The 21,868-nt window shown below is 52.3% G+C and overlaps 1 protein-coding gene across 1 annotated transcript in view; it reads left to right on the plus strand.

Annotated features, from left to right (window-relative positions):
- Nucleotides 1-5,315: 5,315 nt before the first annotated feature.
- Nucleotides 5,316-21,868, plus strand: part of LHFPL7 (LHFPL tetraspan subfamily member 7) — a 67,357-nt gene continuing 50,804 nt past the window's right edge. The window contains exons 1-2 of the mRNA XM_063341774.1: nt 5,316-5,638; nt 16,918-17,056. Coding sequence (XP_063197844.1) covers nt 5,351-5,638; nt 16,918-17,056 — 427 coding nt within the window. The 5' untranslated portion in view covers nt 5,316-5,350. The remainder of the gene's footprint in view (nt 5,639-16,917; nt 17,057-21,868) is intronic.

The following is a 21,868-nucleotide window of genomic DNA, read 5'->3' on the forward strand; positions in this document are numbered from 1 at the left end:
CCCCCCAGCGCGTGGGGTACATGGTGGCACCGGTGGGTGCATTCGTGCGGTGCCAGAGACGTGGCGGGGATTCCCGCAGCTCCGTCATTCCATCGCAAACTACCCGGTCATTGGCGCGGTGTAACCAGAAAACCCTGCCAGGCAGCGTGGCGCCGGTCAGGAGGTGGGGACGCTGCGCGGGTGCTGGAAGGCCGACTGTCTGATAAGTCAGTTCCATCTGCGTCCCCAGTCCTGCCACAACAATCCTCTTAATTATCCTCCTGAGGCAAATCTTCTCTTTTCTCAGCTACAAAGGGCGTTTGTAGTTATAACGCAGTGCTTACACTGATCTCTGAAGAGCAGTATATGATACAAATGCTTTACAAACGCTTTATAAAGACTATTATTATAAATTCTGGTTCATGTGTGAGGCAACTGAGGCACGGCGCCAGAAAGCAGCTCTCCCAAAATCACACAGCCGCACCTGATCCGTGCAGAAAACCGTACAACCTCATGCCGCGAATGCTGGAGAGCCAGCCGAGAGCAATGAGCGCCAGCGACGGTGAGCATGGAAGAAACACAAACCACGTCCGCTTTCCTGTGGGCTTTGGCACGCCATCCTGGACAGGAATTTGCTTTCCAACTACATCACTCTCAGCCCAATTCCTCTTCAAGCTCTTTTATGCTACGATATTTCTGGGCTTGATCCCCAGGACCTTGTGCCATGGGGCCCAGTTTGCAAAACACCATGAGAGTCCTGAAACAAACCCCGCAGGAGGTGCAGGGACGGCAGGAGGCAGCTGCAGCTCTTCCTCTGACATCCCCGTGTCATGATGGATTGACGCGGTGTCATCCCTCTGCGATGTAACTGTTCCTGACATTGGTGCTTGAGCCATGTGAAAATTATGTAATTAATAATCATTACATACATTTCTGCAACATCTTTCATCCAACCAAGTGTTCCGAAGCTCTTTACACACACTCATTAATTAAGACTCGTAAATTGTAAATGGCATAAAAGGTATGTGGGGATGTTTTCGGGGCTGTGACGAAGCCATCTCTTGGGCAGGATGTTGCAGCTGATCAACACCTTATAGCAACTGCATTTTCTCTTTTGATATTATTTTTGTTAACCGATGCTCTTTGATACATTTTTGTACACATGCCCAGAGGCTGGTTTGAGAATAATGAACTATTATATATGGCTTTTGCATAATGAATGGAATTATTTAATTGGCACATAATCTAAGAAACTGGTAATAGACTAAAATATTCAAAAGGTGAGCAAATTTGAAAGATGGGGATGACTCAGGGAACACTAAATTAACATCTTCTGTCAAAAAAGTTTGCACTCAGTCCTCTACAGACATGCGTAATATCTGGCAGTATAAAGACAGCCCTAATCCAACCAGTCTGATTCTCCAGTATGCGGCACACGGATTTCTCTTTATTTCCATGGAGCTGTGTGTGGTTGAAGTGTCTGTTTTGCAGATCAAGCTTTAGGTTCTAATTTTTATGTTGGGGTTGAAGCAGGACGCAGTGTATTACCGAGTCCTGGTCTGCCAGCCTCTCTAAGTCGCAGTTTGTGGTACAATTCCCAAGGGAGTCCGTATTCTGGACCCTCTTTCTGACCTTACACGCTGGTCTTTTCTCTACCACCAAGCCCAGACATCCCGACTGATCTGCCCCTCTGGCTGAGCAGTGGCAGAAGCAGGAATGTTTTCTAACAGGTTTATTTAGCTATGCTTATCTGCTTCAAGCAGAGTGGACCCTTTCATGCTGGGACACTCAGTCTCCCAAGGCCGTGCTACCAGCTGCAAAGTGACAATTGCTACCATCAATAAGGCGAGGCCGTCAGAAACCTGGCCAGCTGGCAACGTGATTTTGGGGTGGGTAAATTGTAGGCATCCCTCCCCTGTCACACTCGATGAGGAAGACCTTCTGTGTTGCAATTAATTTTCAAACAGCAGCTCCTTTTCCAAAAACCTCATCCAACCTGTCAACGTCATTGGGATAATTCAATTACCTTTGCATCAGATTCTAGATAACTGATGAAGCCTCAAGCTACAAGTATGTTTGGCATGAATTATATTTCCTGGACTCAAATTTTGTCCCCTGCTGGGGAATGTGCAGAAGGGCTGACGCTCCGATCCGCAGTTAGTCACTCAGCCTCGGACCCTGGAGATCTGAACTGGAAGCGTGAGTAACGTCAGGGTCTGGAGTTTTTAACAGAACGTGACAGATTAATTATCTGAGCAATCAGTTGAAATATGACTTCGGGACATAGATTGGCCAACATCAGAGAAGCTGGGGGACACCTCCCTAAATTAAAATATTCAAAGCCTCTCTGCCTGGTGATTTTTCCCTCTCCAGAAAAATAAACAAACTTTAATATTTGAAAAGATCTAAATGGGATGCTCTTGTTTGGACAGAATTAATAAAGCAGAACAAGACCTCGTTGATAGCTTGGCGTCTTTGACTCAGATAATTAATCACAGGGAAATGCTCCACTCAATTACAGCATTCAGAAAAACACAAATGTAACAAATCATGTTACAGGCCATTGCCATTTCTCACATCTTTGGGACAGTCTATTCATTTATTTACATGTATTTACATGATGTTGGGATTCTATCTCATTTATAGATTTCTCGCTACTTTGGGAATACCAATAATAAAAACTATATGACTGTGGGCTTTAACAGCCCAGATCTTACTCTGGAATCAATAAAAGTGTCCAAAATATATAAGGAGTCAAAGATGCCTTTGTACAGAAACACACTACAAGCTTAAAAATCATGTATTCTAAACGTTGCCATTAGCATTGTTAAAAAATCATAGAATATTGTTCCAAATAAATAATTAGACGTCTTAGACAAACTTGCAAAATAAGCAATACAAGTACTAATCACTAAGAGTCCCAGAATTAATGGTGGGGGAGAGTGGGGCAGATGCAGCACATACATGTAACGGTGCACAACAGGGTGCTGGGGACGCTGCAAAATTGAGAAGACGGAACCGATACCGTTCCAGTAGGGGTGCTCCAAAACTGCAATCGCAGCAGTTTCAATTACAGGCTTGTATTTTTCTCCTTTTTTTAAAATGTGAAAACAAGTGGCTGCATGCACACATAAAATTCATCGCAAATTTGGATGTGGCTGACCTCAGTCCATTAGCTTTAATGGGAACAGGAGGGTTGGTACTGGCTGCTCAACAGGGCTGAGGATTTCAAAGAAGGGAATTATCCCACGTCCCAGCCTGGCAAAAAAATTAACTGATTTTATTAAAACATTGCATTGCAATCCCTCCTTGTCTCCTTCCACTGAGCACACGCCCAGGGAGGAAGGTTTGTTCCTCTGTGCCTGGTGGTTGGGCGAGGGGTTTCTGTCTGACTCTCAGTGGGTAAAACCCTGAACCTTGAAGTGTGTTACAGAACAAGATGGTAAAAAAACGAAACCACAAAACAAACCTCACTCCCAGCAGAAAGAGCTGCATCGGTGACCTGCTGCTGACAGTCTCTGGGCGTCTGAGCTCTGGGGAAGGAGCGCTGAGCGGAAGCACAGACATGGGAAACAGAAAAGCCCTCACAGTGGTTTCCGCAGCTTTTCCCAGCCCAACCCTGCCGCAGGCTGCTTCTCACAGCCTTTTCTGCGGAGCGTTCGGGCCACTCTGGAATTATTCCGGTTTACTGGCAACAAACCGGATCATCCCTACCTTGTCTATCCATGTGGTATCGCCAGCATTGTGTGGGACTCACCTCAGATGACCCTTCTCCAGTTCACAGTGTTTTTCCCAAATTCGTGGCCATTTCTGGTGTCGTAAATACTTGAATAAAAACCAAGTTAAAAAAAAATAATATTCTGGTTTAAAACCACTACCTCTGTTTCTCCCTTTATGCTTTTTTTCCCTTTTGTTTTTCTGAATGCCTCAAAGAGTACGAGAAGAGATGCAGCACATGACAGTCAGGTATTTCTGCAACCCAGCGATACTGCAAAAAACAAGTCTGAGTGTGATTTTGTCCCTTCAGAACTTTCCTGGAAGTTACAGGACAACAACCACGTGCAATATTTTTAAATGCAAGAAAAAGACACACACACACACACACCCCCGCGAGACTCAAACGCTGCCCCCGGACAGAACGGCAGCATTTCATCCCGAATTCAGCTGCAAAGCGCAAATTATTTGCCCACGGCTTTCCCCTCGGGGCAGCCCCGCGGAGCTCGGCAGCCCAAGGCGGCAGTCTGGGCGCACACCAGGAGGGGGTGCCAAGCCCCCGGCTTCTGAGCCGCCAGCCTCTGCGCGGAGCGCACCAGGCGAGCCCCGCTCCCGCAGCCCCCGAGCCAGCCGCCTGCCGGGGCTGCGCTCAAAACACCCACCGACGCGCCCCTGATCTGACGGGAAAGCTCTTTTTCTTCACCAAAAGCTGCCCAACACCTTTAACTCTGTTGGTGCGGCGCCAGTAAGTGCCTGAAACCCGCCTGAGGACATTAGGGCAGGATAAATATACTTTTTGGCTGTATTTAAAGAAGGATCTGCCTCTGTGGGCTTGCCGTTGGCGGACGCGGGTACCGCTCGGGGGGGTACGAGCTCCTGGAGACGGACGAAACCCCGTCAGATCTGCGAGGCAAGAGCGTAAAATATCAATCGATGCTGCAAAGCGACCGGGAGGTTTAACAGGAATAAAACCCGGCTGAATCCATGAAGTTTCAGAATGACTGTTATAAAAATTCATCTGCACTGGGAGGCGCAGCTTTTAGACCTGAAGTATAAACCCAAATTCCCGGGCAGCCGCTCTGCCCGGCTCTCCACCCTGCCTTTAACGCTCTTTGCAGAAATTAAAGGATTAAAGGATAAAATTAATATTGCTCGAGCGAGCAGACCCCGAGTAAGACATCTCCCAGAGAGGGGCCGTGGACCCCGGGGCTCCTCGTGCCTTTTAAACCCCCCTCCCCGCGGTGACACCCGGGCTGCGAGAAATACCCCGCAAACCCGCAGCCCCCGCGCGTGTCCCTGCCCGGGAAATCCGCAGCCGCGGAGCCGCATCATCGCCGGCTGCGGGCACCTGGGGCGGAGTGGGGGGATTAAAAATAATAACGATATTTAATCGCTCCGCAGCCTCCAGCCGGGCAGGGAAAACGGCGCAAAAGACCCCAAAACGTGTGCGCAGGTGAGCTCCCCCCCTCCCCGCCCGCCGCGGGTGTCGCAACCGCGCCCGGCCTCAGCCGCGCCCCGCGGGGGAAGGGGGGGGGCGGCGCGCAGGCAGCGCGCAGGCAGCGCGCAGGGGGCGCGGGCAGCGCTGCCGGCCCCGCGCCCGGCCCCGCCGGCCGCCCCGCGCCGCGGCGGCTGCGCGGCCGCGCTGCGGGCGCCGCCGATGCTGTCGGTGCCGGTGCCGGTGGCGGGCGCGGGGGCGGCGCGGGGCGCGGGCTCCCTGCCCCGCCGGCCCACCATGTGCAGCGGCGTCGGTTGCTTCTGGGCGCTGCTCTCCGCCGGCCTCTTGGCCGCCTGCGCCGCCGCTTTCCTCTCGCCGGCCTGGCTGCTGCCGCCCGGCCGAGCCGCCGCCGGTTTCGGCTTGCTCTGGCGCTGCGCCGGGCCGCCCCGCGGCTGCCACGGCTCCGCCGGCCCCGGCGGCTTCGGAGACATCCCCTCCGGCTCCTGGCAGGTGAGCGCCTCCCCCCCGCGACGCCCCCCACCAGCCTCCCCCGGGCTCCCCGGCATCCCCTCGACATGCCCCAAGTTCCCCGGCATCCCCCATCACCTGCCCGGCATCACCCCTGCCCTTCCCCGGGCTCCCCGGCATCCCCCATCACCTCCCCTGCATCCCCCCGCCCTTCCCCGGGCTGTCCGGTGTTCCCCCATAACCTTCCCGGCATCTCCCCTGCCTGCCTTGGGCTCCCCGGGGTCCCCTATCACCTCCCCGGCATCCCTCCGACGTGCCCTGGGCTCCCCGGCAACCCCTCCATCATCCCTCCCACATCGACCCAGACCTCCCCCAGGCTGTCGGTATCTCTGTCCTCCTCACCTCCTGTCATTACCCCAGCATCTCCTGTTCTGACCCAGGCTCCCCAGCATTCCCTCATCCTATGCCCCAGCATCCCTCTCCTGCCCTGAGCATCCCGGGCATCCCCGGCATCCCCCATGCTGTCCCCGAGCATCCTCTGCATCCCCCCATGCTGCTCTCAACCATCCCTTTCATGCCCTGCATCCCCCCATGTCCTGCTCCTGAGCATCCCCTCAGCACCCCCTGGGTGTACCGTGGTCCCCGTGGGGACACATCCCTCTTTGGGAAGCTTGACCGCGCGTGGGTGCTGCATGGAAACCTCCCAGGCGCCTTCGTGCCGGTGTGGGGGGTCAGTGCAGCCCAAGCGTGGCCGCGGCAAATGTCCCGGCCGTGGCCCTGGCAGTGCTGCAGGTCTGACACGGTCACCCTGTCACCTCAAACCCCTCTGACCCGCCTGAGTGAGCTCCTGCCTGGGCATGCAGGAGGGAGTTGGGGAAGAAGCAGGAGAGGTTTGGGGCTCCCCGGCGGGACATTGAGCATCGCTTGCCGGCTGTTTGCTAAGCAGGAGAGGAGCAGGGAGGTGGCTGACACTGCTGTCCCTGGGACACGCGGATCCCTGGGTGTGGGGACTGTGGCCGTTCCCCTGCCTGGCCAGCCTGGGGTGATGCCCTTGCCAGGTTTTGGGAGGAAGGAGGCCAAGGCCTCCCCAGTTGCCCTGTGGGGCCTGGGGTTGCTGCCATGTCCTGAGGTGACAAAGAGCTGCCCATCCCCACTGGGTGTGTGCGGGGATCACACAAAGCCTGGCCCCAGCATCCCGCAGACCGCTTGCCCCTGCCCTTTATTCCTCCTCTCCCTTCCTTTCCTTTTATTCTGAGCTTCTTACCCTGAGGTTGCGAGTGTGATTTCACGACAACTGCTCAAAACACATGAGCTGTGACTTGCTCCGGGCTGCTATGTTGCAGAAATCTTCAATACGAGGGCTAAATCCCCGCGAGGTCGTGGCTGTGCCCACCACAATGGGTGTCAGTAGTTGAATTTCTCAGCCTGCCGTGAAGCTGCGCTGTTATCTCTCTGCGGATGCCAGGTCTGCGTGTGATTGCTTAAATCCCATCACGGTCCTTAAAATTGTCATTAAAGACAAATATTGTGAACTGCAGAGAAAAGAACCGGCTGTATAAAATCCTTCCTATTTATATGAAAACGTGCAAAAATGCGGTCGTTTCCGTAAGTTGGCCTTTGTTCAGCTGTTTTTGCAAACGTAGTTCAGATAAACACTTCCAAATAATAACAAACTTTAGAGATAAGAATGAAGCTCAGCAGTGACTCATTTGAACAAGCTTCAGCTACGCACAACCTCAGCTGTCTAATAGCCTCTGAAAGCGCTTTAGATCCAGAATATAACCTAACACGAAGCCTCTGAGCTCCTGAGCTTGGGCTGTGGGAGGGATGAATAATATCACGGTACCGAGTGGAGTTTACAGGGGATTTCGGAGACACATCCTTGTCTCCTTTAGTAATGCCACCCAAATAATTAATGAACAACAAACAGTGCAGTCTCTTTCAGGGGAAAGCGCTCCTCTACCAGCTTTCTGCCGCGATGAGGATGAGAATACCTGTTGTGATGGTTATTTGATGGGGTGGAATATAATAAAATATCCCTGACAGCTTTGCTCGGGCAGGGAACAGCTTTGGCTTTCTTGCATGAGCAGCGCTCCGAACCCGCACGCCTCAGTGCTCAGGACGGGGGGAGCTGAGCGCCGTGTGCCCTGGACGCAAGTTCAAGCAGGAGATTCTCGTTTTTGGAGAGATGGGGAAACTGTGGCTCTTTTTTCGTTTCTTTCAGAACTTGTGACATTCATTTCCAATCTTTCAAGCCATCTTGCGGGCGGCTCCTTCTTTAAATGAAAGAGACTAACGTGGACGTCAATCTAGGAGCTTTGGAAAACAGCCACCAGCTTTGTGCTGAAGTGGGGGAGGCTGGCGAGAAGGGTGTGAAGCTGTGGCGATGGGGGCAAAGGAAGCAAAAGCCAACATCTGGGGGGATGCTGAGAGCACATCTGGGCAGGATACTGACTGCATACCCAAGGAGGATGCTGAGGGCACACCTGGGGAGGATGCTGAGGGCACACTTAGGGAGGATGCCCACCCGCAGTGCACAGGGGGTGGGAGCAGCCGGGATGTCCATCCCCGAGGAACGTTGTTCTTTTTGTTTCCTGAAACGTGCACGCTTACTGCGTTTCAAATGTTTCCCCGTTCAAATGTGCCGATTTGATGAAGGGGTGGGGGAGCGTTCAGCCCTGCAAATGATCGTTAATGCCAGTTGTGTGTTTGCACTTGGGGGATTATGTTAATCATGCTACAAATGATGCTTTGAATCATGTCTAGAGGTTAATTAACATGCCTTTCTTCTCTTAAGAGGGCCTTCATGTCTGCTTAGAGTTGCTGGCTTTTTTCTGCTTCCTTTCATAATTACTTTGCAGCTCTCTAATATCACAGGTACCTTTAATTTAACCCTGTCGGTGCTCAGGCTGCTGGGGCTTTGCACCATGCTCAGCATCACGATGGCGATTTGCTGGGGTGGAATATAATAAAATATCCCTGGCTCCTGGAGATGGTGTGGCCAGGCTGGGACCCTGCAGGTCTCGTGCAGGCTGAGACCTTGCAGGAGTGGATGGAAACTGGAGAGGGTCTGGCTGGAGCCAGGTGAGGAGAGAGGATGATGATGGTGATATTGCCCACGGGCTACAGCCAATTTATGAGCGGGGCCCTTACATGGACAATTAATGGAAAGGAGGATCCATTGTGGGAGGACCTGAAGCTGTCAGGGCTGGAGAGAGACATCCCGAGGGGTGCAGACACCGTGGGGAGAGGGGATTGCTCTTGGGAGGCCAACTGGTAGAGCTGGGAAAAACAGGAGAGCTTTTCAGCTCTCAGCTGCATCATCGCATCTCACTACTTTTCTTTTTTTGGTGCCAGATCCCTGTGTGGGTATCTGTGCGTGCAAAATAGTGCTTTATCCTGAGATCATTTATTTTCTTTTTCAGTGGGAGCATTTGGCTCATGGGTTCCTGTCTCAATGCTGCACTTCAGAAGCTAGTGCTGCTTCATTTCAAATTTCTATTTTTATTTTTCCAGATAGTCTCCAATTATTTTCAGGCTTTGCCAAGCATGTAATCTAAAATAACAAAGAAGCTGATCAGCCCACGGTATCCAGGTTAAAACCACATGGACCATTTGCCTATGAAGCCAGCAATGCCCCGCTGGAGCAGAACACCAAATAACCCGCTCAGAACAGGGGGAAGGCTTTGCCCGGCCCCAGGTTTTCCCTAAGTGGGTATTTTCCTGGGGTTTTTTACCCATAGCAGGACTTGAAAAGATTCAGCCTAGTGAAAATGCACAGGAAACCTGCTTACCCTTTTATTAGAAAACGCTGAAAGGTTTCATAAACTCTCATTGCTGGTTGCTCACTGTGTCAGTTCAGCACGGGGTTGCCAATGTCATCTGAGGTTTGCCCTTTGGGGTCAGATTTGCAGAGCTACGAGCAGCCCCCTTCCCAGTGAAAAACCACATGGGATGCTCACGCAGGTGGGAAGATATTTGGAAAATCCATCACTCTTCTTCTAGCCCAGGCTCTGGCACAAGGGAGAGCTCAGAGTTTTGGGAGCTCCCAGTTTGCGACGTGACTCAAGCAGGGAGCCATGTGCGAGACTGGCTCTTGGGCAAAGTCTGCTCTACCTCAGGGGGCTGTGTATCAGGCCAGCACGTTAATTTGGGATTAACGGGAAATCAAATTTTAGCTCCTCATCCTAAGAACTTCCCAAAAGACCAGATCCTTCCCGTCTTACTCTGTCTACCAGTTAGTTTGATTTTTAATTGCACTTACATGACCTTGGCAAGAGGTGGAAGTGCTCAGCAATTCTCGAAATCACCGTCTTCTCCTTTATGCATATTACTTTGCAGTAGACTTTATCTCCTCTCATTAGCCACCCAGAGTTTTTTGACCTAGATTAGTAGAACGGAAAATACCTGGTGTTGGGGAAACCTATAATTCCTGGGCTCTGGCCACATGCTTCAATGCCCGAGTAGCAAACCATAACCAGGACTCGCTGACCAGTGAACTGCTCACCACTAAACTGGGCTGAAATGGGTGCTGAGACAGGGCCAGCTTATGGGGGTGCCGTGGAAGGTCAAGTTGGTTGAAATACAGATAGGCTGCTCCTGGGATTATTTCTATCGACTCCACTCTCAACAGGAGAAGGAAGCTGCTTTGCTTAAACAAAGGCGTGGAGAGGTGGGTATTATCTGTGGTGTCACTGCTTGGCCTGAGGGGCCAGGGGCCGGGCAGCAGCCAGGGCTTAGCTGAGATGTGGCCGCTCGTGACAGTGATGACCAGTTCACGCAGGGTGACCTGCCCACAAGCCTGCTCGACAGAGTGAGTCCTGAACCCTGCACCTTGGGAAGGGCATTGCCTGGGTGCGTCAGGGACATTTTGAGCTGAACATTGCGTTTCCCCTTGGTGGGGCCCAGAGCAGAGTCTGGCTCAGGGTGCTGGGGGCACGTCAGGGACGTTTTCATGGTGGGACATTTCCTCCATCCTTTTGAGGCTGGAAGTCCCACTCCCTTTGGGCTCCTCTCCACTGGCTTTGTAAGGAAAAGCCAGATGGGAGAGCTTTGTGACCTGCGGGGCGTTCCCCAGCCCAGGATGATGAGCCCAGCTTTGCTGCCAGCGCCAGGAAAGGGCTTATCCCAAGGCAGGATAATAACAGCATGTGGGTAAGAAGGTCTGATCTGGTACCCAGCGACAGCACACTGCTTGCTGCCTAATTAAAATTTCATTAAGTTGGTTCGCATCCCTTGATGGAGGTCACAGGCACACCATTGATGTGCTAATGTCTTACTTTTTCCCTTTTTTTTCCTCTTTCACCGCTATCCATCATCCTCTTAGATAAAGCAGTGCCATTAGGAACTGCTTTCCAGTGTCCCCAGATGCAATGGCACTGGAAGAAAGACAGCCATAATTCATCAGACATATTATCTGTCTCTTATTTTCTCCCTAATTAAAAAAATGCATTTTATTTTCTTGAATCAGTTTGAGCATTAACCCCTCTGGTGTTTGTGTTGAATACACTGATTAGCTTGAAAGTGGGAAAGTTACCTGGAAGTCAAGGACTGGCCAAGCTGTGTCGGGGTGGGGAAAGGGGGTTTGCTGAATTTTGTGCATTAGCAGCTAAATATGGGCTTGGGGGAAGTACCCCCCTGTGTGTGCTGTGGCACGGGCAGGTCCCCATCAACCAAGTCCTTCATTTGAAGGAGAAGAAATGGGGACTGGAGCCTCATTGCCTCCTCTGCATCCCTTTGCCCCAGCCCAAACCATCCTGGCTCAGGGGACTCTTAGACATCAGCCACCTCCTCAGCGGCGTCATGCCTGGGGCTCTGCATTGCTACCAGGCTGGTTTGGGGAGGTTGGACCCGCTCCCACCATTCCCATCGGATAACACCGGGCACTTCCCAGCGCTGCTGGGCAGGGGATAGCATCTGCATGGGAGCAGGATGGAGAGGGAAGATCAAATAGGAAGGAGAAAGCTCTCAGATGGCGCCGAAAGGAAGGTAATTGCTGGGGCGGAGAAGATGAGGACGTGTGGGATCCTCTTCCTGGCCGTCGCTTTAATGCCGACCAGATGGCGGATGTTTGTTTCTGTGACTTGTGTGGGGGAAATATGAACAAGCTGCGAGGCTCGATCCACCCACCCCTGTGCACGCAGCGTCTCCTGCAGAGGCAGGCGCCTCTCTCGTGTGCCCAGGTGGATATTTCTGGCTTTTACCAAGATCTCCTCTTGCGCCTTTGCCCAAGAAGGCACTGCTGTTTTGGGTGCAGGGCAGCCTCACCCAGCACGGTGTGGATGAAAGCAGGGGTTTTAGGGTCTGGTGCAAAACTCACAGGAAAGTTTGGGAGGAGCAGAGGACCTGGTGGCCACGTGGTGCTGGTGGCAACGACTCATGGGCACAGGGGCACGCAGAGTCCCTGTCGGGCGCTGGGGTAGAGAGGAGGCAGCTTTGCTGCTCCAGCGCCACTGCTGCTGCCCTGCAAATAGATACCAGTCTGAGTATTTGCACTGATCCTTTCCAGCCCTCTTTATTTGCCCTCCAACAGGTGGTGGCAACGGCTCCTCCCCTACCAGGAGCATCTCGAGCCATGCAACCGCCAACATCTGCATCCACTTCCCAGCATCAGCCCCTGGTGTGGCCTCCCTCGTCCTTGCCAGCACTGCTGCAAATCCCAAACCCTGGGGTCCCCACTCAGCACCTCCACCCAGCACTGATTTATTTTAAGAAGGTTAAAACCTCTGGTGTCCATTCGGTTTCTGCCTCTCCAGGCACAGCGCTATCCAGATTAACCCCAAAACATCTTCCCTAAATGAATATTTAATCACACAGAGCTCTGATGGGAAGGGACTGCATGTAAAGAAAGAAAATGGTTTGATTAGTTTTGCCCCCTCTTCTCTTGCAGTTGCTTTTACAGACAGTTTTCCCCAGTTTGTTTGGGGTTTCTCAGACTTTTTCTGCCTCAACACACACCCCCAGAAAGCCAGATGCGCTGTGACCTTCACTCTTTCGTTATCTCACTTAGCCTGTGACTTTATTTCCTAATTATTTAGGGTTTTTATTTTCCGCCCCCATTTGCAAAGATGCTTAAGCATTTGAGCAGGGCTGAAACACCCAAGCAGTGTGCAACCTTGCCTTCAGCCTGCTGCTCCAGGTTCCATCCAGGATGGCAGCTTTCAGGGGTGGTCAAGTTGCAATTACTAAGTTGCATTAATAAACTAAAGAAGTGTGGTGTGACCCAGTGCACAGGACGCGATAGCAGGAGCTTTGTCAAGTTGGTTTATCTCTGCAAAGCCAAACACCGGGTACCATTTCTCAGCACCAGCTCATTGGACTGGACAATATTTTTTTCTCCCTTTGCCCTTTTCTCTTTAAATTGTGAAGATCATGGATGCTGGTTTCAGAAGATGGCTTAACTATTTTTTTTAAATTTTCATTAGGGATATTAAGTGATTCTTCCCAGGACGGTCATTGTGTGACATTTTACTTTTGGGGTTTTTTGGTGAATGAAACAGCATCTTCAGCAGATTTATTGCTTAGTGAATGGCATGGTCATGGCGTGTGTCAGACCTGTAAAATATTAAAATAATGGGTAGGGGATTGTTGTTAATCGGAATTTATTACGCTACATAAAGGCATATTTACAGTCCCACCAGGGGACTATTAATTTGTTTGGGGATAAACAATTAATCTCCCTGGGAGTGGGAGCAGAAAATCTGACATGCTTTTATGCCTTTTCCCAGCGCGGCGGAGGGAGGACAGCTCACAGCCCCGGGCTGCTGGGCTGCCAGAGGGGTCTCCCCTGGCACAGAGACGGGTCTGCGATGCCTGGGGAGAGGCAGCCTGCTGGTCAGTGAGGTCTCGCTTCTCCCTGGCTGCTTTTGCACAGTGGGAGCTGCGCTCTCTGCTGTGATGAATGGGCTTTTTCCTGCCTTTGCCTGAGCTGAGCTCTCACAGACGGCCTCGACGCATCCCGTTTGTTTTCCCCCCATCTATTTTTGGGTTTTAGCCGTTGCATCCTGTTTCCTGCATCCTCTCCTTTCCGCTCAAGATGCAACAGGCACAAACAGGGAGGAGAGAGGGAGGTCCTGTGCAGTTGGAAGGAGAGGCGTTTTAGCTGCTACTGTTTGGTACCTTTGCTCCATGGACGTCTTCAAACTTAAGGCTCATTATTCTTCTTTGGAAGAGGCTGTTTGATCTGCAGGTGTGACTCCAGTACAGGGCAGGAGCGCTTGGAATAATTCCCAGCCAAGGCCCTGGGAAACAAAAACAAAATTTCTGGTTTACAAGAGCATATCCAGTGTTTTGGCAGGTAATGTCAACACATTAGGGAAATGAGTTGTGTTCAAGCAGCTCTGGCCATGGTGTACCAGCATAATGCAGGAGCCAGACTAAGACCTCCAGCTTGCAGCAGGGTCTCTTGTGATCTGCCCTGAAGTGCCCCGTGCCTTTCCCTGTTGCCATCTCTTTTGGGGCAGCTATGCCATCCCTTGGGCCCCATGGCAAAACCACTCATCCTTTCTTCCCCCAGAGCTGCCCAGCATTCCTCGCCCATGTGGCAAAAACCAAGCCTCACCATTTACCTACGCCTCTTGCCCGCATGAATTTTGACACATTTCTTCAAAATGAGACCTTAGTTGCCTTTGCCAAGGCCTGGTTGGATTTGGTCTTTTTTTGGCCATGCATGTGCACATCAGGGTGCTGCCAGCCCCGTGACCCCGCAGTCTTGCTGCCTCCTGTATGAACCCTGATGGCAGGACCTGAACCAGACCCAGCTCTTCCTTCAGCGTAACACTCACCTGCACCCATCCTGTTTGTGCCTTTTTTCTTGGTGCTATGTCCTGAAAAACATCTTTACACCTTTCCGCAGGGATTAGCGGTCTGAGTGGCTCATAGGTTGTTTCCAGCAGGAGCTGTGAGTTTTTAGGGGATTTGCGCTACCATAATTAAGAACAACCTAGATCATTAAAAATAATATGCTTCACACAAGAGAGGAACAAGCCTGCTCCACAAGACCCCTTTCTGCTGAAAAATTCATCGCTCTAAATAATTAATGGTCCTCGCAAAGGAGGACGGTTTTGCATGTTGCTGGGTGGAAGGTGAAATTCAGACATTGGGCAGAGCAATCCTTTTTTTTAACGTGTCCGTATTTCCTTGCCGCGCTGCTGCCCTGGGAGCAGTGGGGAGCAGGGCTGCGGCTGCTCTCCTCGCAGGGCCCTACGTCGGGAGGGTGTCTGGACAATGGGGTCCCTCATCCCACACCAAATATCACAGATGTCTCCTGGGGTATGGATGGCACAAGGGACTGGTCCCCCCGGGGGTGTCCCAACCTCCTCTCTTTCGCCCTGAAGCAGCACTTGTCTCTTTGGGTCTCGGTGCCTTGGAAGGCGAGAGGACAAGATAGCCCTGCTGCCACAGACCCTGCCAAAACAGCCTCTCCATTTCTCTCGGTAGCTGTTTGCACGGCTGTGCCTATTGCATGTCAGGAATTCATTTATTGCTGGCACAGCATTTGCATTGCTTGTGTGGTGTATAAATAGGCTATAAATAAGATGCTGATTTCTAACCACTGCACAGCACCAGGTGAAGTGCTCACACTGGGGTGTCGGGGTGCTGCCTGTGCTTCCCTGGCCCATCCCTCCCCAGCACTGCATGTCCCTTTTTGGAGGGGTGGCAGCTTCCCAGCAGGACCCTGCAGGCAGCGTCTCTGCCACCACGGCACCGGCCGGTCCAGCAGCTAAAAAACAGCTCAGCAGTAAATAAGGCAGGTAGATGTGGGGCAGTGTCGAACCCATGGGGCAGCACCACTCATGACGGAGAGTTTTTTTAGCTACTGGGACCCCCCATAGCCATCACAGGGTAAACCCAATTCCTTTTCCCCCGCTCAGCCTGCCTGTGGTTCCTGCAGCATAACTTGCATTTAGCAGATTATTTACTCCCGATTTGTAACTCTTTGGTGAGGGGGAGCAAATGGAAACACATATTGGGTTTGTTCCTATAGTAACCATGGTTTCCCAAAAGCTCAAACATAGGGGGAAAAGTAAAAAAAGGAAAATTGTGCATTTCTAACCAGCAGGGCGAGAGGGCTGGACAAGGGCGGGTGGAGATGGGACCTGAGCTCCTTAAGGCAGTTCCCGCACAGGTTATTGGGAAAATGGGGCCGAGACCTGTCTTCCAGCTGTACTGCTTTAGGGAGCCAAGTCGCTGACGTTACTGCAGGGTGACTCACCAAAGTCAGGAGCGTTTTGCAGAATTTGCCGTGAAATGCTGTGAAATGACAGGACCCGCCATGGCTGCTGCAATACTGGGACCGAGGTGCCTTCGCGCTGTTTGAAGGCTGCCGCGAGGTGGGTGCTGGAGGAAGAGGCATCCGTCATGGGTCCCCTGACCACTCGTGGCCACACCGTGCCCCTGGCTGGGCTCGTACATGTCCCTGCTGGTACAGGCAGCACCACGCTGCCAGTGCCATCCCGTTGGCAGAGGTGGAAATGCTACCTGCAACAGGGACAGAAACAACAACGATGCAGCACTCGAGTGTGCATGCCCAAGGGTGAGCTGTTTTGCCACAAAATAGCGCTGTTCTCAGTTTTAGCAGCTGATGCAGTTTGCATCTTACAGCCAGAATATTAAATAGCAAAACTGCTTCCACCCCAGACAGGTGATGGCAGGGGGGTCAGGCTGGTCCCCTTTCACTGCCCCTCCGCATTGTGCCAGCCCCTGGGAAAAACGCTCCCCACCGGCTACTCCCGTAGCCACCAGCATCCCAAAGCATCATCCCACAGCATGAGCTGGGTTTGAGTAACAGCCCCAGACAACTCAGTTTTGTTGCAAAAGAGGCTAAATCAAAGACGTTGCTGCTGCAGGGAAAGGCCAGTGGGGCTGCTGGAGGTGAGCTGGGCGAGGGAGTGGCTGCAATAAAACCTTTGCAGCAGTGGGTTCCCCGCTGGGGAGCATCATTGGCAAAATACCTTATAATTGCCAGGCTTGGAAGGGTGGACGCCGTCATGAGATACGATTCAGCTCTCAGTGGAGGCACTGACACACATTATAGGCTTCTAATAGCACTTGTATTGGTGACGTAGCCCTTCATGCATGTAATACATTTGCTATTATCGCCGTAGCCCGAATTCTAATAACCGCTGGGACCAGGTGACAGGTGAACCGTGGGGTTGAGACTTAATGGTGAATTTAAGCAGCAGAAGGTGGAAGGGAAGGGGAGGGAGAAGCTGCCCATGACGGGGCCCCACTTCTCACTTTAAGAGGGGGAATTCTTGGGGAGGTGTCGCGGGGACGGTGGTGGGAGACCACTTCGCTGACAGCCCTGTGTGTACTTTCAGACGAGTGCCGTGCTGTGTGCAGGCGGCTGTGTCCTGCTGGCCCTCAGCTCACTGCTGGCCATCGTTGCTGTCCTGCTACCTGGCGGAGCCTGCGAGAGGCGAGTCTGCACCCTGGCTGGCTACATGCAGACAGCGGCAGGCAAGTGACGGGGACTTTGCTCTTTGGGGTGGAAAAAAGGGGTTTCTCTGGGGTGCTGCCCAGCCATTCACAGCATCCTGTGTCTCAGCAGCAAGAGGAGCTTGCAAACGCTAACCAGCACTGGGAGAAAAGCAAGTGACCCTTCACTTTAGCAATGGCCTCCTGCATCCATCCTTAGAAAATCTATTGAAAATCCCCTCTGCCCAAGTACACAGGTCTGTGGCAGAGAGCCTGGGCTGCAGGTCCCGCTCGCTGCGCCCTGCTCAGGTCTTGCACAGGGCAGGGGGCTGTGGTGAGTGGTGGAGACCAGGCTGCCTTCCGGAAGGGTGCTGCCTCATCTCCTGGGGTCTAGTAGATGCCTCCTGTGAAGTCTGCATTCCCATTTGGGCCATCTTTGCGGTTAAGCCTCTGTAGGGATTTCCCTCTCTGAGCTTTACACCCGAGACAGGCTGTTGCATCTCCCCCGGCCTTCCCGGGCAGCCCTCTTGATGCTGCATTCGCTTATATTTCCATTGCAATTGCTTATACTTCTGCTAATGCAGAGGGAAGAAGGCAGGCAGCTGGGGAAGGTCCATCCCTGTCCTGCACTCCCTGTGGAGGGACAAACCCCACCTGCAACCGGTCTCTGCTGTGGGGAGCCACATCTCTGGGAGCTGAAGTTTTGGACTAAACAACCCCAACTGGACATGAGCCACGACAAGAGATTAAACCGCCCATTTGTGTGTGTGCCCAAGAATAAACTCCTTTCCTTGGAGAAATCCTCAGGGCCAGCCAGGCTTCGGTATCTGCCCAGCAGCATTCAAGCGGCTTTTGGGGGAAATCCTGTTACATGCTCTCCTTGACAGGGCTCATCCCGTGGGAGCCGATTTGGGAACAGATGGAGGGACCTGGCCCATTAGCCATGGCTGCTCCAGCTCAGCCAGGCTGTGGGTCCACAGAGGCAGCTGCTCATGTCTGTGCCCCATTGCTAGTGACCAATGAATCCCTTGGATGCCACAGTTTGGGAATTCCCATCACCCCTCTGTGTTGGCTGGTGGCTGCAGCCAATGGGTCCCCTGGGTGCAGGACAGAGGATCCCTGTGCCAGCCTGTCTCAGCCCCAGCCCAGGGATGGCATGTGTCACTGGAGGTGAGACCCACAGGGTGGTCTCCCATGCAGGAGAGAAGTGGGATGCAAAGGGGTAACCCTGCATTACCTTTGCTCAAGGGGGTGGCACATCCCCATGGTGTCTGGCTCTGCAACAAGAGACAAGCGGGTGCAAAGCAAGGGATTAGGAAGAGTCCCTGGAAAGGAAGCGGGCTCTGGCTGATGATAAATACAAATGAGGCGCTCTGAGGGGTTTTGGTAATATTGAACAGGCTGTAAATAAACTGTAGGCTCTAAGCATTATTGACAAATGAAAATTTACCGTGTACGTTTGAGCAAGCTAATGGGTTGCTTTAAACCCTGGTGATGCCTTGCTAAGCATTTTGTATTGCGCTTTTTAATTTTGGTTCACTGTGGATTAATTCCTATTCAGAGCCAGGCAGCCCTGAGTCAACAGAATTAAATGGCTTAATGTATTTGGATTCAGAAATGCTGCTCCCCCCCCACCCCCTAATTTTTCTCCCCCTCGCCCCGCCTCACCAGGAGGAAGCTCTTCATTAGAAATCAGCTGCAGCCCAGCAAGCAGCTGGGTGACAGCAAAACTCCTCCCCAAAAATCACATTATCTCTGAGAAAAGCAAGGGCTTTGGGGTAAATGAATTTATATGGAAGGGAAGCTGAGCAAGCCCAGGAGGTTTGGTAGAGCAGCTTTTTTGGAGGGGGGGGGCGGGGGCAGCTCTGCCAGGTAAACACCTATAAAACCACCATGAGATGCTCGCAAAGCAGCAGGAGGGGGCCACAATTCTCCCAAAGCCCAGGCTTCCCTGAAGCACAGCAGGTCCCACGGGCACCTTCCCTCTACCTGTCATGACATTTTTCCCCCGAAATCCAAATTTTGCTCCCATTTTCTTTTCCCACAAAAAAACCTCGAGGTATTTTTCAGAGCATCAAAGGCATGAGTGAATAAGCTTAATACTCTAAAACACTGAATCAGGCAATGTAATTTCCCAATAAAGGGCCAGGTGCATGAAGCACACCATAAAGTGCATGAGCAAAGGTACTGGCAGAGCCAGGATCAGCTCCCACAGGCTCTGCGCCATATCAGACAGATGCCCTGAGCCACAGTCACATAAATTGAGGTGCAGAGGCCAAGCCGAACCAAACAAGACCCAATCCTGAGAGCAGCCCCACAGCAAGGGGCAGTCAGGCTCAAGCTATGTCTTTAACACTTTCCTGCTATTTTTTCGAGATCGAAGTTCTGCCTTTTCCACAGGAAAAATAGAAACCTCACACAGATAGAGCAGAGCGTTAATTGCAGATGCAGACATGCTCTCAGGGTTCAGAGCTGGGCTAATTGCCACCATACGTTGAACACATGAATCCTGATGCCTGGCATCCACCCCTTAGAAAAAAAACCAAACCAGACATATCCACACAAATGACAAGAGGATGATCCCTAATGAAAGAATAAATGAGCAGCAGAGCAACTGGGAGAGGGGGAAGCATAAAACACAGAACATTTGCTCAGCTCTCATACCTGACAAGCAAAGTCAAAGCTGCCCCTGAGAGATTAGAAATGGGGCTCACTCCCTAAGCATGGTGCCAGCTCACTAAAACTAAATTTCTGCTATGATACCTCCTCCCAAACCAGCACAGCAGCACCTCCAGAGAGACTAGGGTAGCTGAGCTGGCCCCATTTATGTGTGGGTCAGCGGGGTGGCTCCCCCCAGCCCCCAGCTGCAGCCCATCACTGCTGATGGAGAGGGGCCCTGGGGCTAATCCCAGGGACACGGAGTGCAAGTGGGCGCACAACTGAAATCCTGCCACGGTTGTTTTTCAGCAAAAGTCTTTTTGCTGGCATTTTAAAAATAGGAGTTAATCCCAGGGAGAAATGTCTCCTGCCCTACAGGGCTGTAAGGGAAGGGCAGGGGATGTTCTCCAGGGCTGGTTGTGCCTGTACAACCTCTCTGGTGGCTTCCTGCTGTGCCACGGAGGCTTGAGGTTTATAGCTGGACATTACAGTTTGTCTCTCCAAAGTTCTCAGACAAGTTTTCAAGTGATTGCCAGTGGCGAAGCTGCTGGAAGGAGCATGGGGCCACTGCAGCGTCTCAGGCACTGGCTTCACCCATGGGCACGCATTGGTGATGCCCCAGGGAGCCCCAAGGCCCCGCTGCCACACTCACCCCACACAGTCCCCACAGTGTCACTGCATTAGGGGAGTGTCCTGAAGGCCTGGGTGTGCCAGGAGTCAAAGCACCCTCTGCCGGATTTCCAGCATGGACCACGCTGGCTGCCCGGCCCAGGAGCATCGGTGCTCCCACCAGAATGGCCTTTCCAGGGGAGTGAGGCTCGCTGCTGGTGGAAACTGAGATTTGAGCCGAGGCTGAGTAAAGCCCATCAAACAGCAAATCCGGGCAGCTTTCTGCTTTTGGGACTTGTGGGACTAAGGGAAGGATTATCTATCTGCTGTTCGACTAAGCTGCTGGCAACCAGGCTCTGTCACCAAAGCAGATTGCATCTGCTGCTTAGGAAGAGCAACAAGTCTTTTTAGGTGGGCAGCAGGGACCCGCAGCCTCCCTCCATAGCTCCTTCAGCTACCCTAAAAGCCTCAGTAAAAAACAGGATTGTGTTGCTTTATGGAAGCTTTTTGCCGTGCGCTTTTCAGGCAGAGGGCTCTTGCTTTGCTGGCCAGTGCCGGCCAATCCATCAGTGGCCGTACCCCAAGCCACCCCACGGCTGCTGATCCTTTCCCTGGTCCCCAAGATGTGCCTGCGAAGCGGCCTGACAGCAGGAGGCTACAGAGCTTTGCACCTCGGCGCAGGCACAGGCACAGTCGAGCGTGAGCAAAGCCTTTGGGGAGAGTTTTGCTTTCACCCCACGCTGCTCTCTGTCTGATCCTACCACCATCAACTCGCTGCTCAAGACAAACCCAGTGCTGAGGGCAAATGATCCTGACCTGCCTGTGCCTTTCTAAGGCTCTTTTGGTTTCAAAGAGCAATTTCCCAGCATCACTAAGACAGAATCAGAACAGTCATAAGACTCCATCAAGACAGGCAGAAACACCCCGTTACACAATTCCCTTACTTAGCCGCACTTTAATCCCATTTCATGGTAGTCCCAAGAGCTTCTTCCTGCAAAATTTGATTGCATTCTACAGCCGAGATCCCTCTTGCTGGCTGAAGCATGGCGGCATTACATAGATGGCCTCAGCTTTTGGTTAGTTAAGCAGCAAAGCAAAATGCAGGAGACCCTGTGCTTTTTGAAGTAGCCTGTGATTACTTAAGACACCGATCATCAGGTAAGAACACATAAAGAGGGAGAAATTTTCATTTTCAGATCGGTGGAAATCTTTTAAATGAATCGCGTCCCAAGGACTAAAAATCAACCCAGATTAAAATGGACTGTGCCGTTCCCAAGGGAGTGCTGCAGGTCAGGTGGGAGGTTTGCCCCAGACTTGGGATGCAGGCACGTGCTGGAGGTAGCACGGATGTGGCTGGTCCCTGGCCAGGAGGCTGTCCCAGTGCCTGTGTCACAGTGTTATTTAGAAAGGCAGCACGCAGTCACTGCCCCTGTTGTGCCTCCCATCCCGCCCTGCCTCTCAGCCCACCTTTGGGATCGATGGTGTCCTGTTTTTCCCAGCTTTGCAGGCTCTGAATGGCAAACAGCACCGTCATCCACGTCCGTATTGATTCCTCAGACTAATATCGATCAGCCTGGTGACATATAG

This window comes from Chroicocephalus ridibundus, chromosome 7 (genome assembly GCF_963924245.1).
Source record: "Chroicocephalus ridibundus chromosome 7, bChrRid1.1, whole genome shotgun sequence".
Classification (NCBI taxonomy): domain Eukaryota; kingdom Metazoa; phylum Chordata; class Aves; order Charadriiformes; family Laridae; genus Chroicocephalus; species Chroicocephalus ridibundus.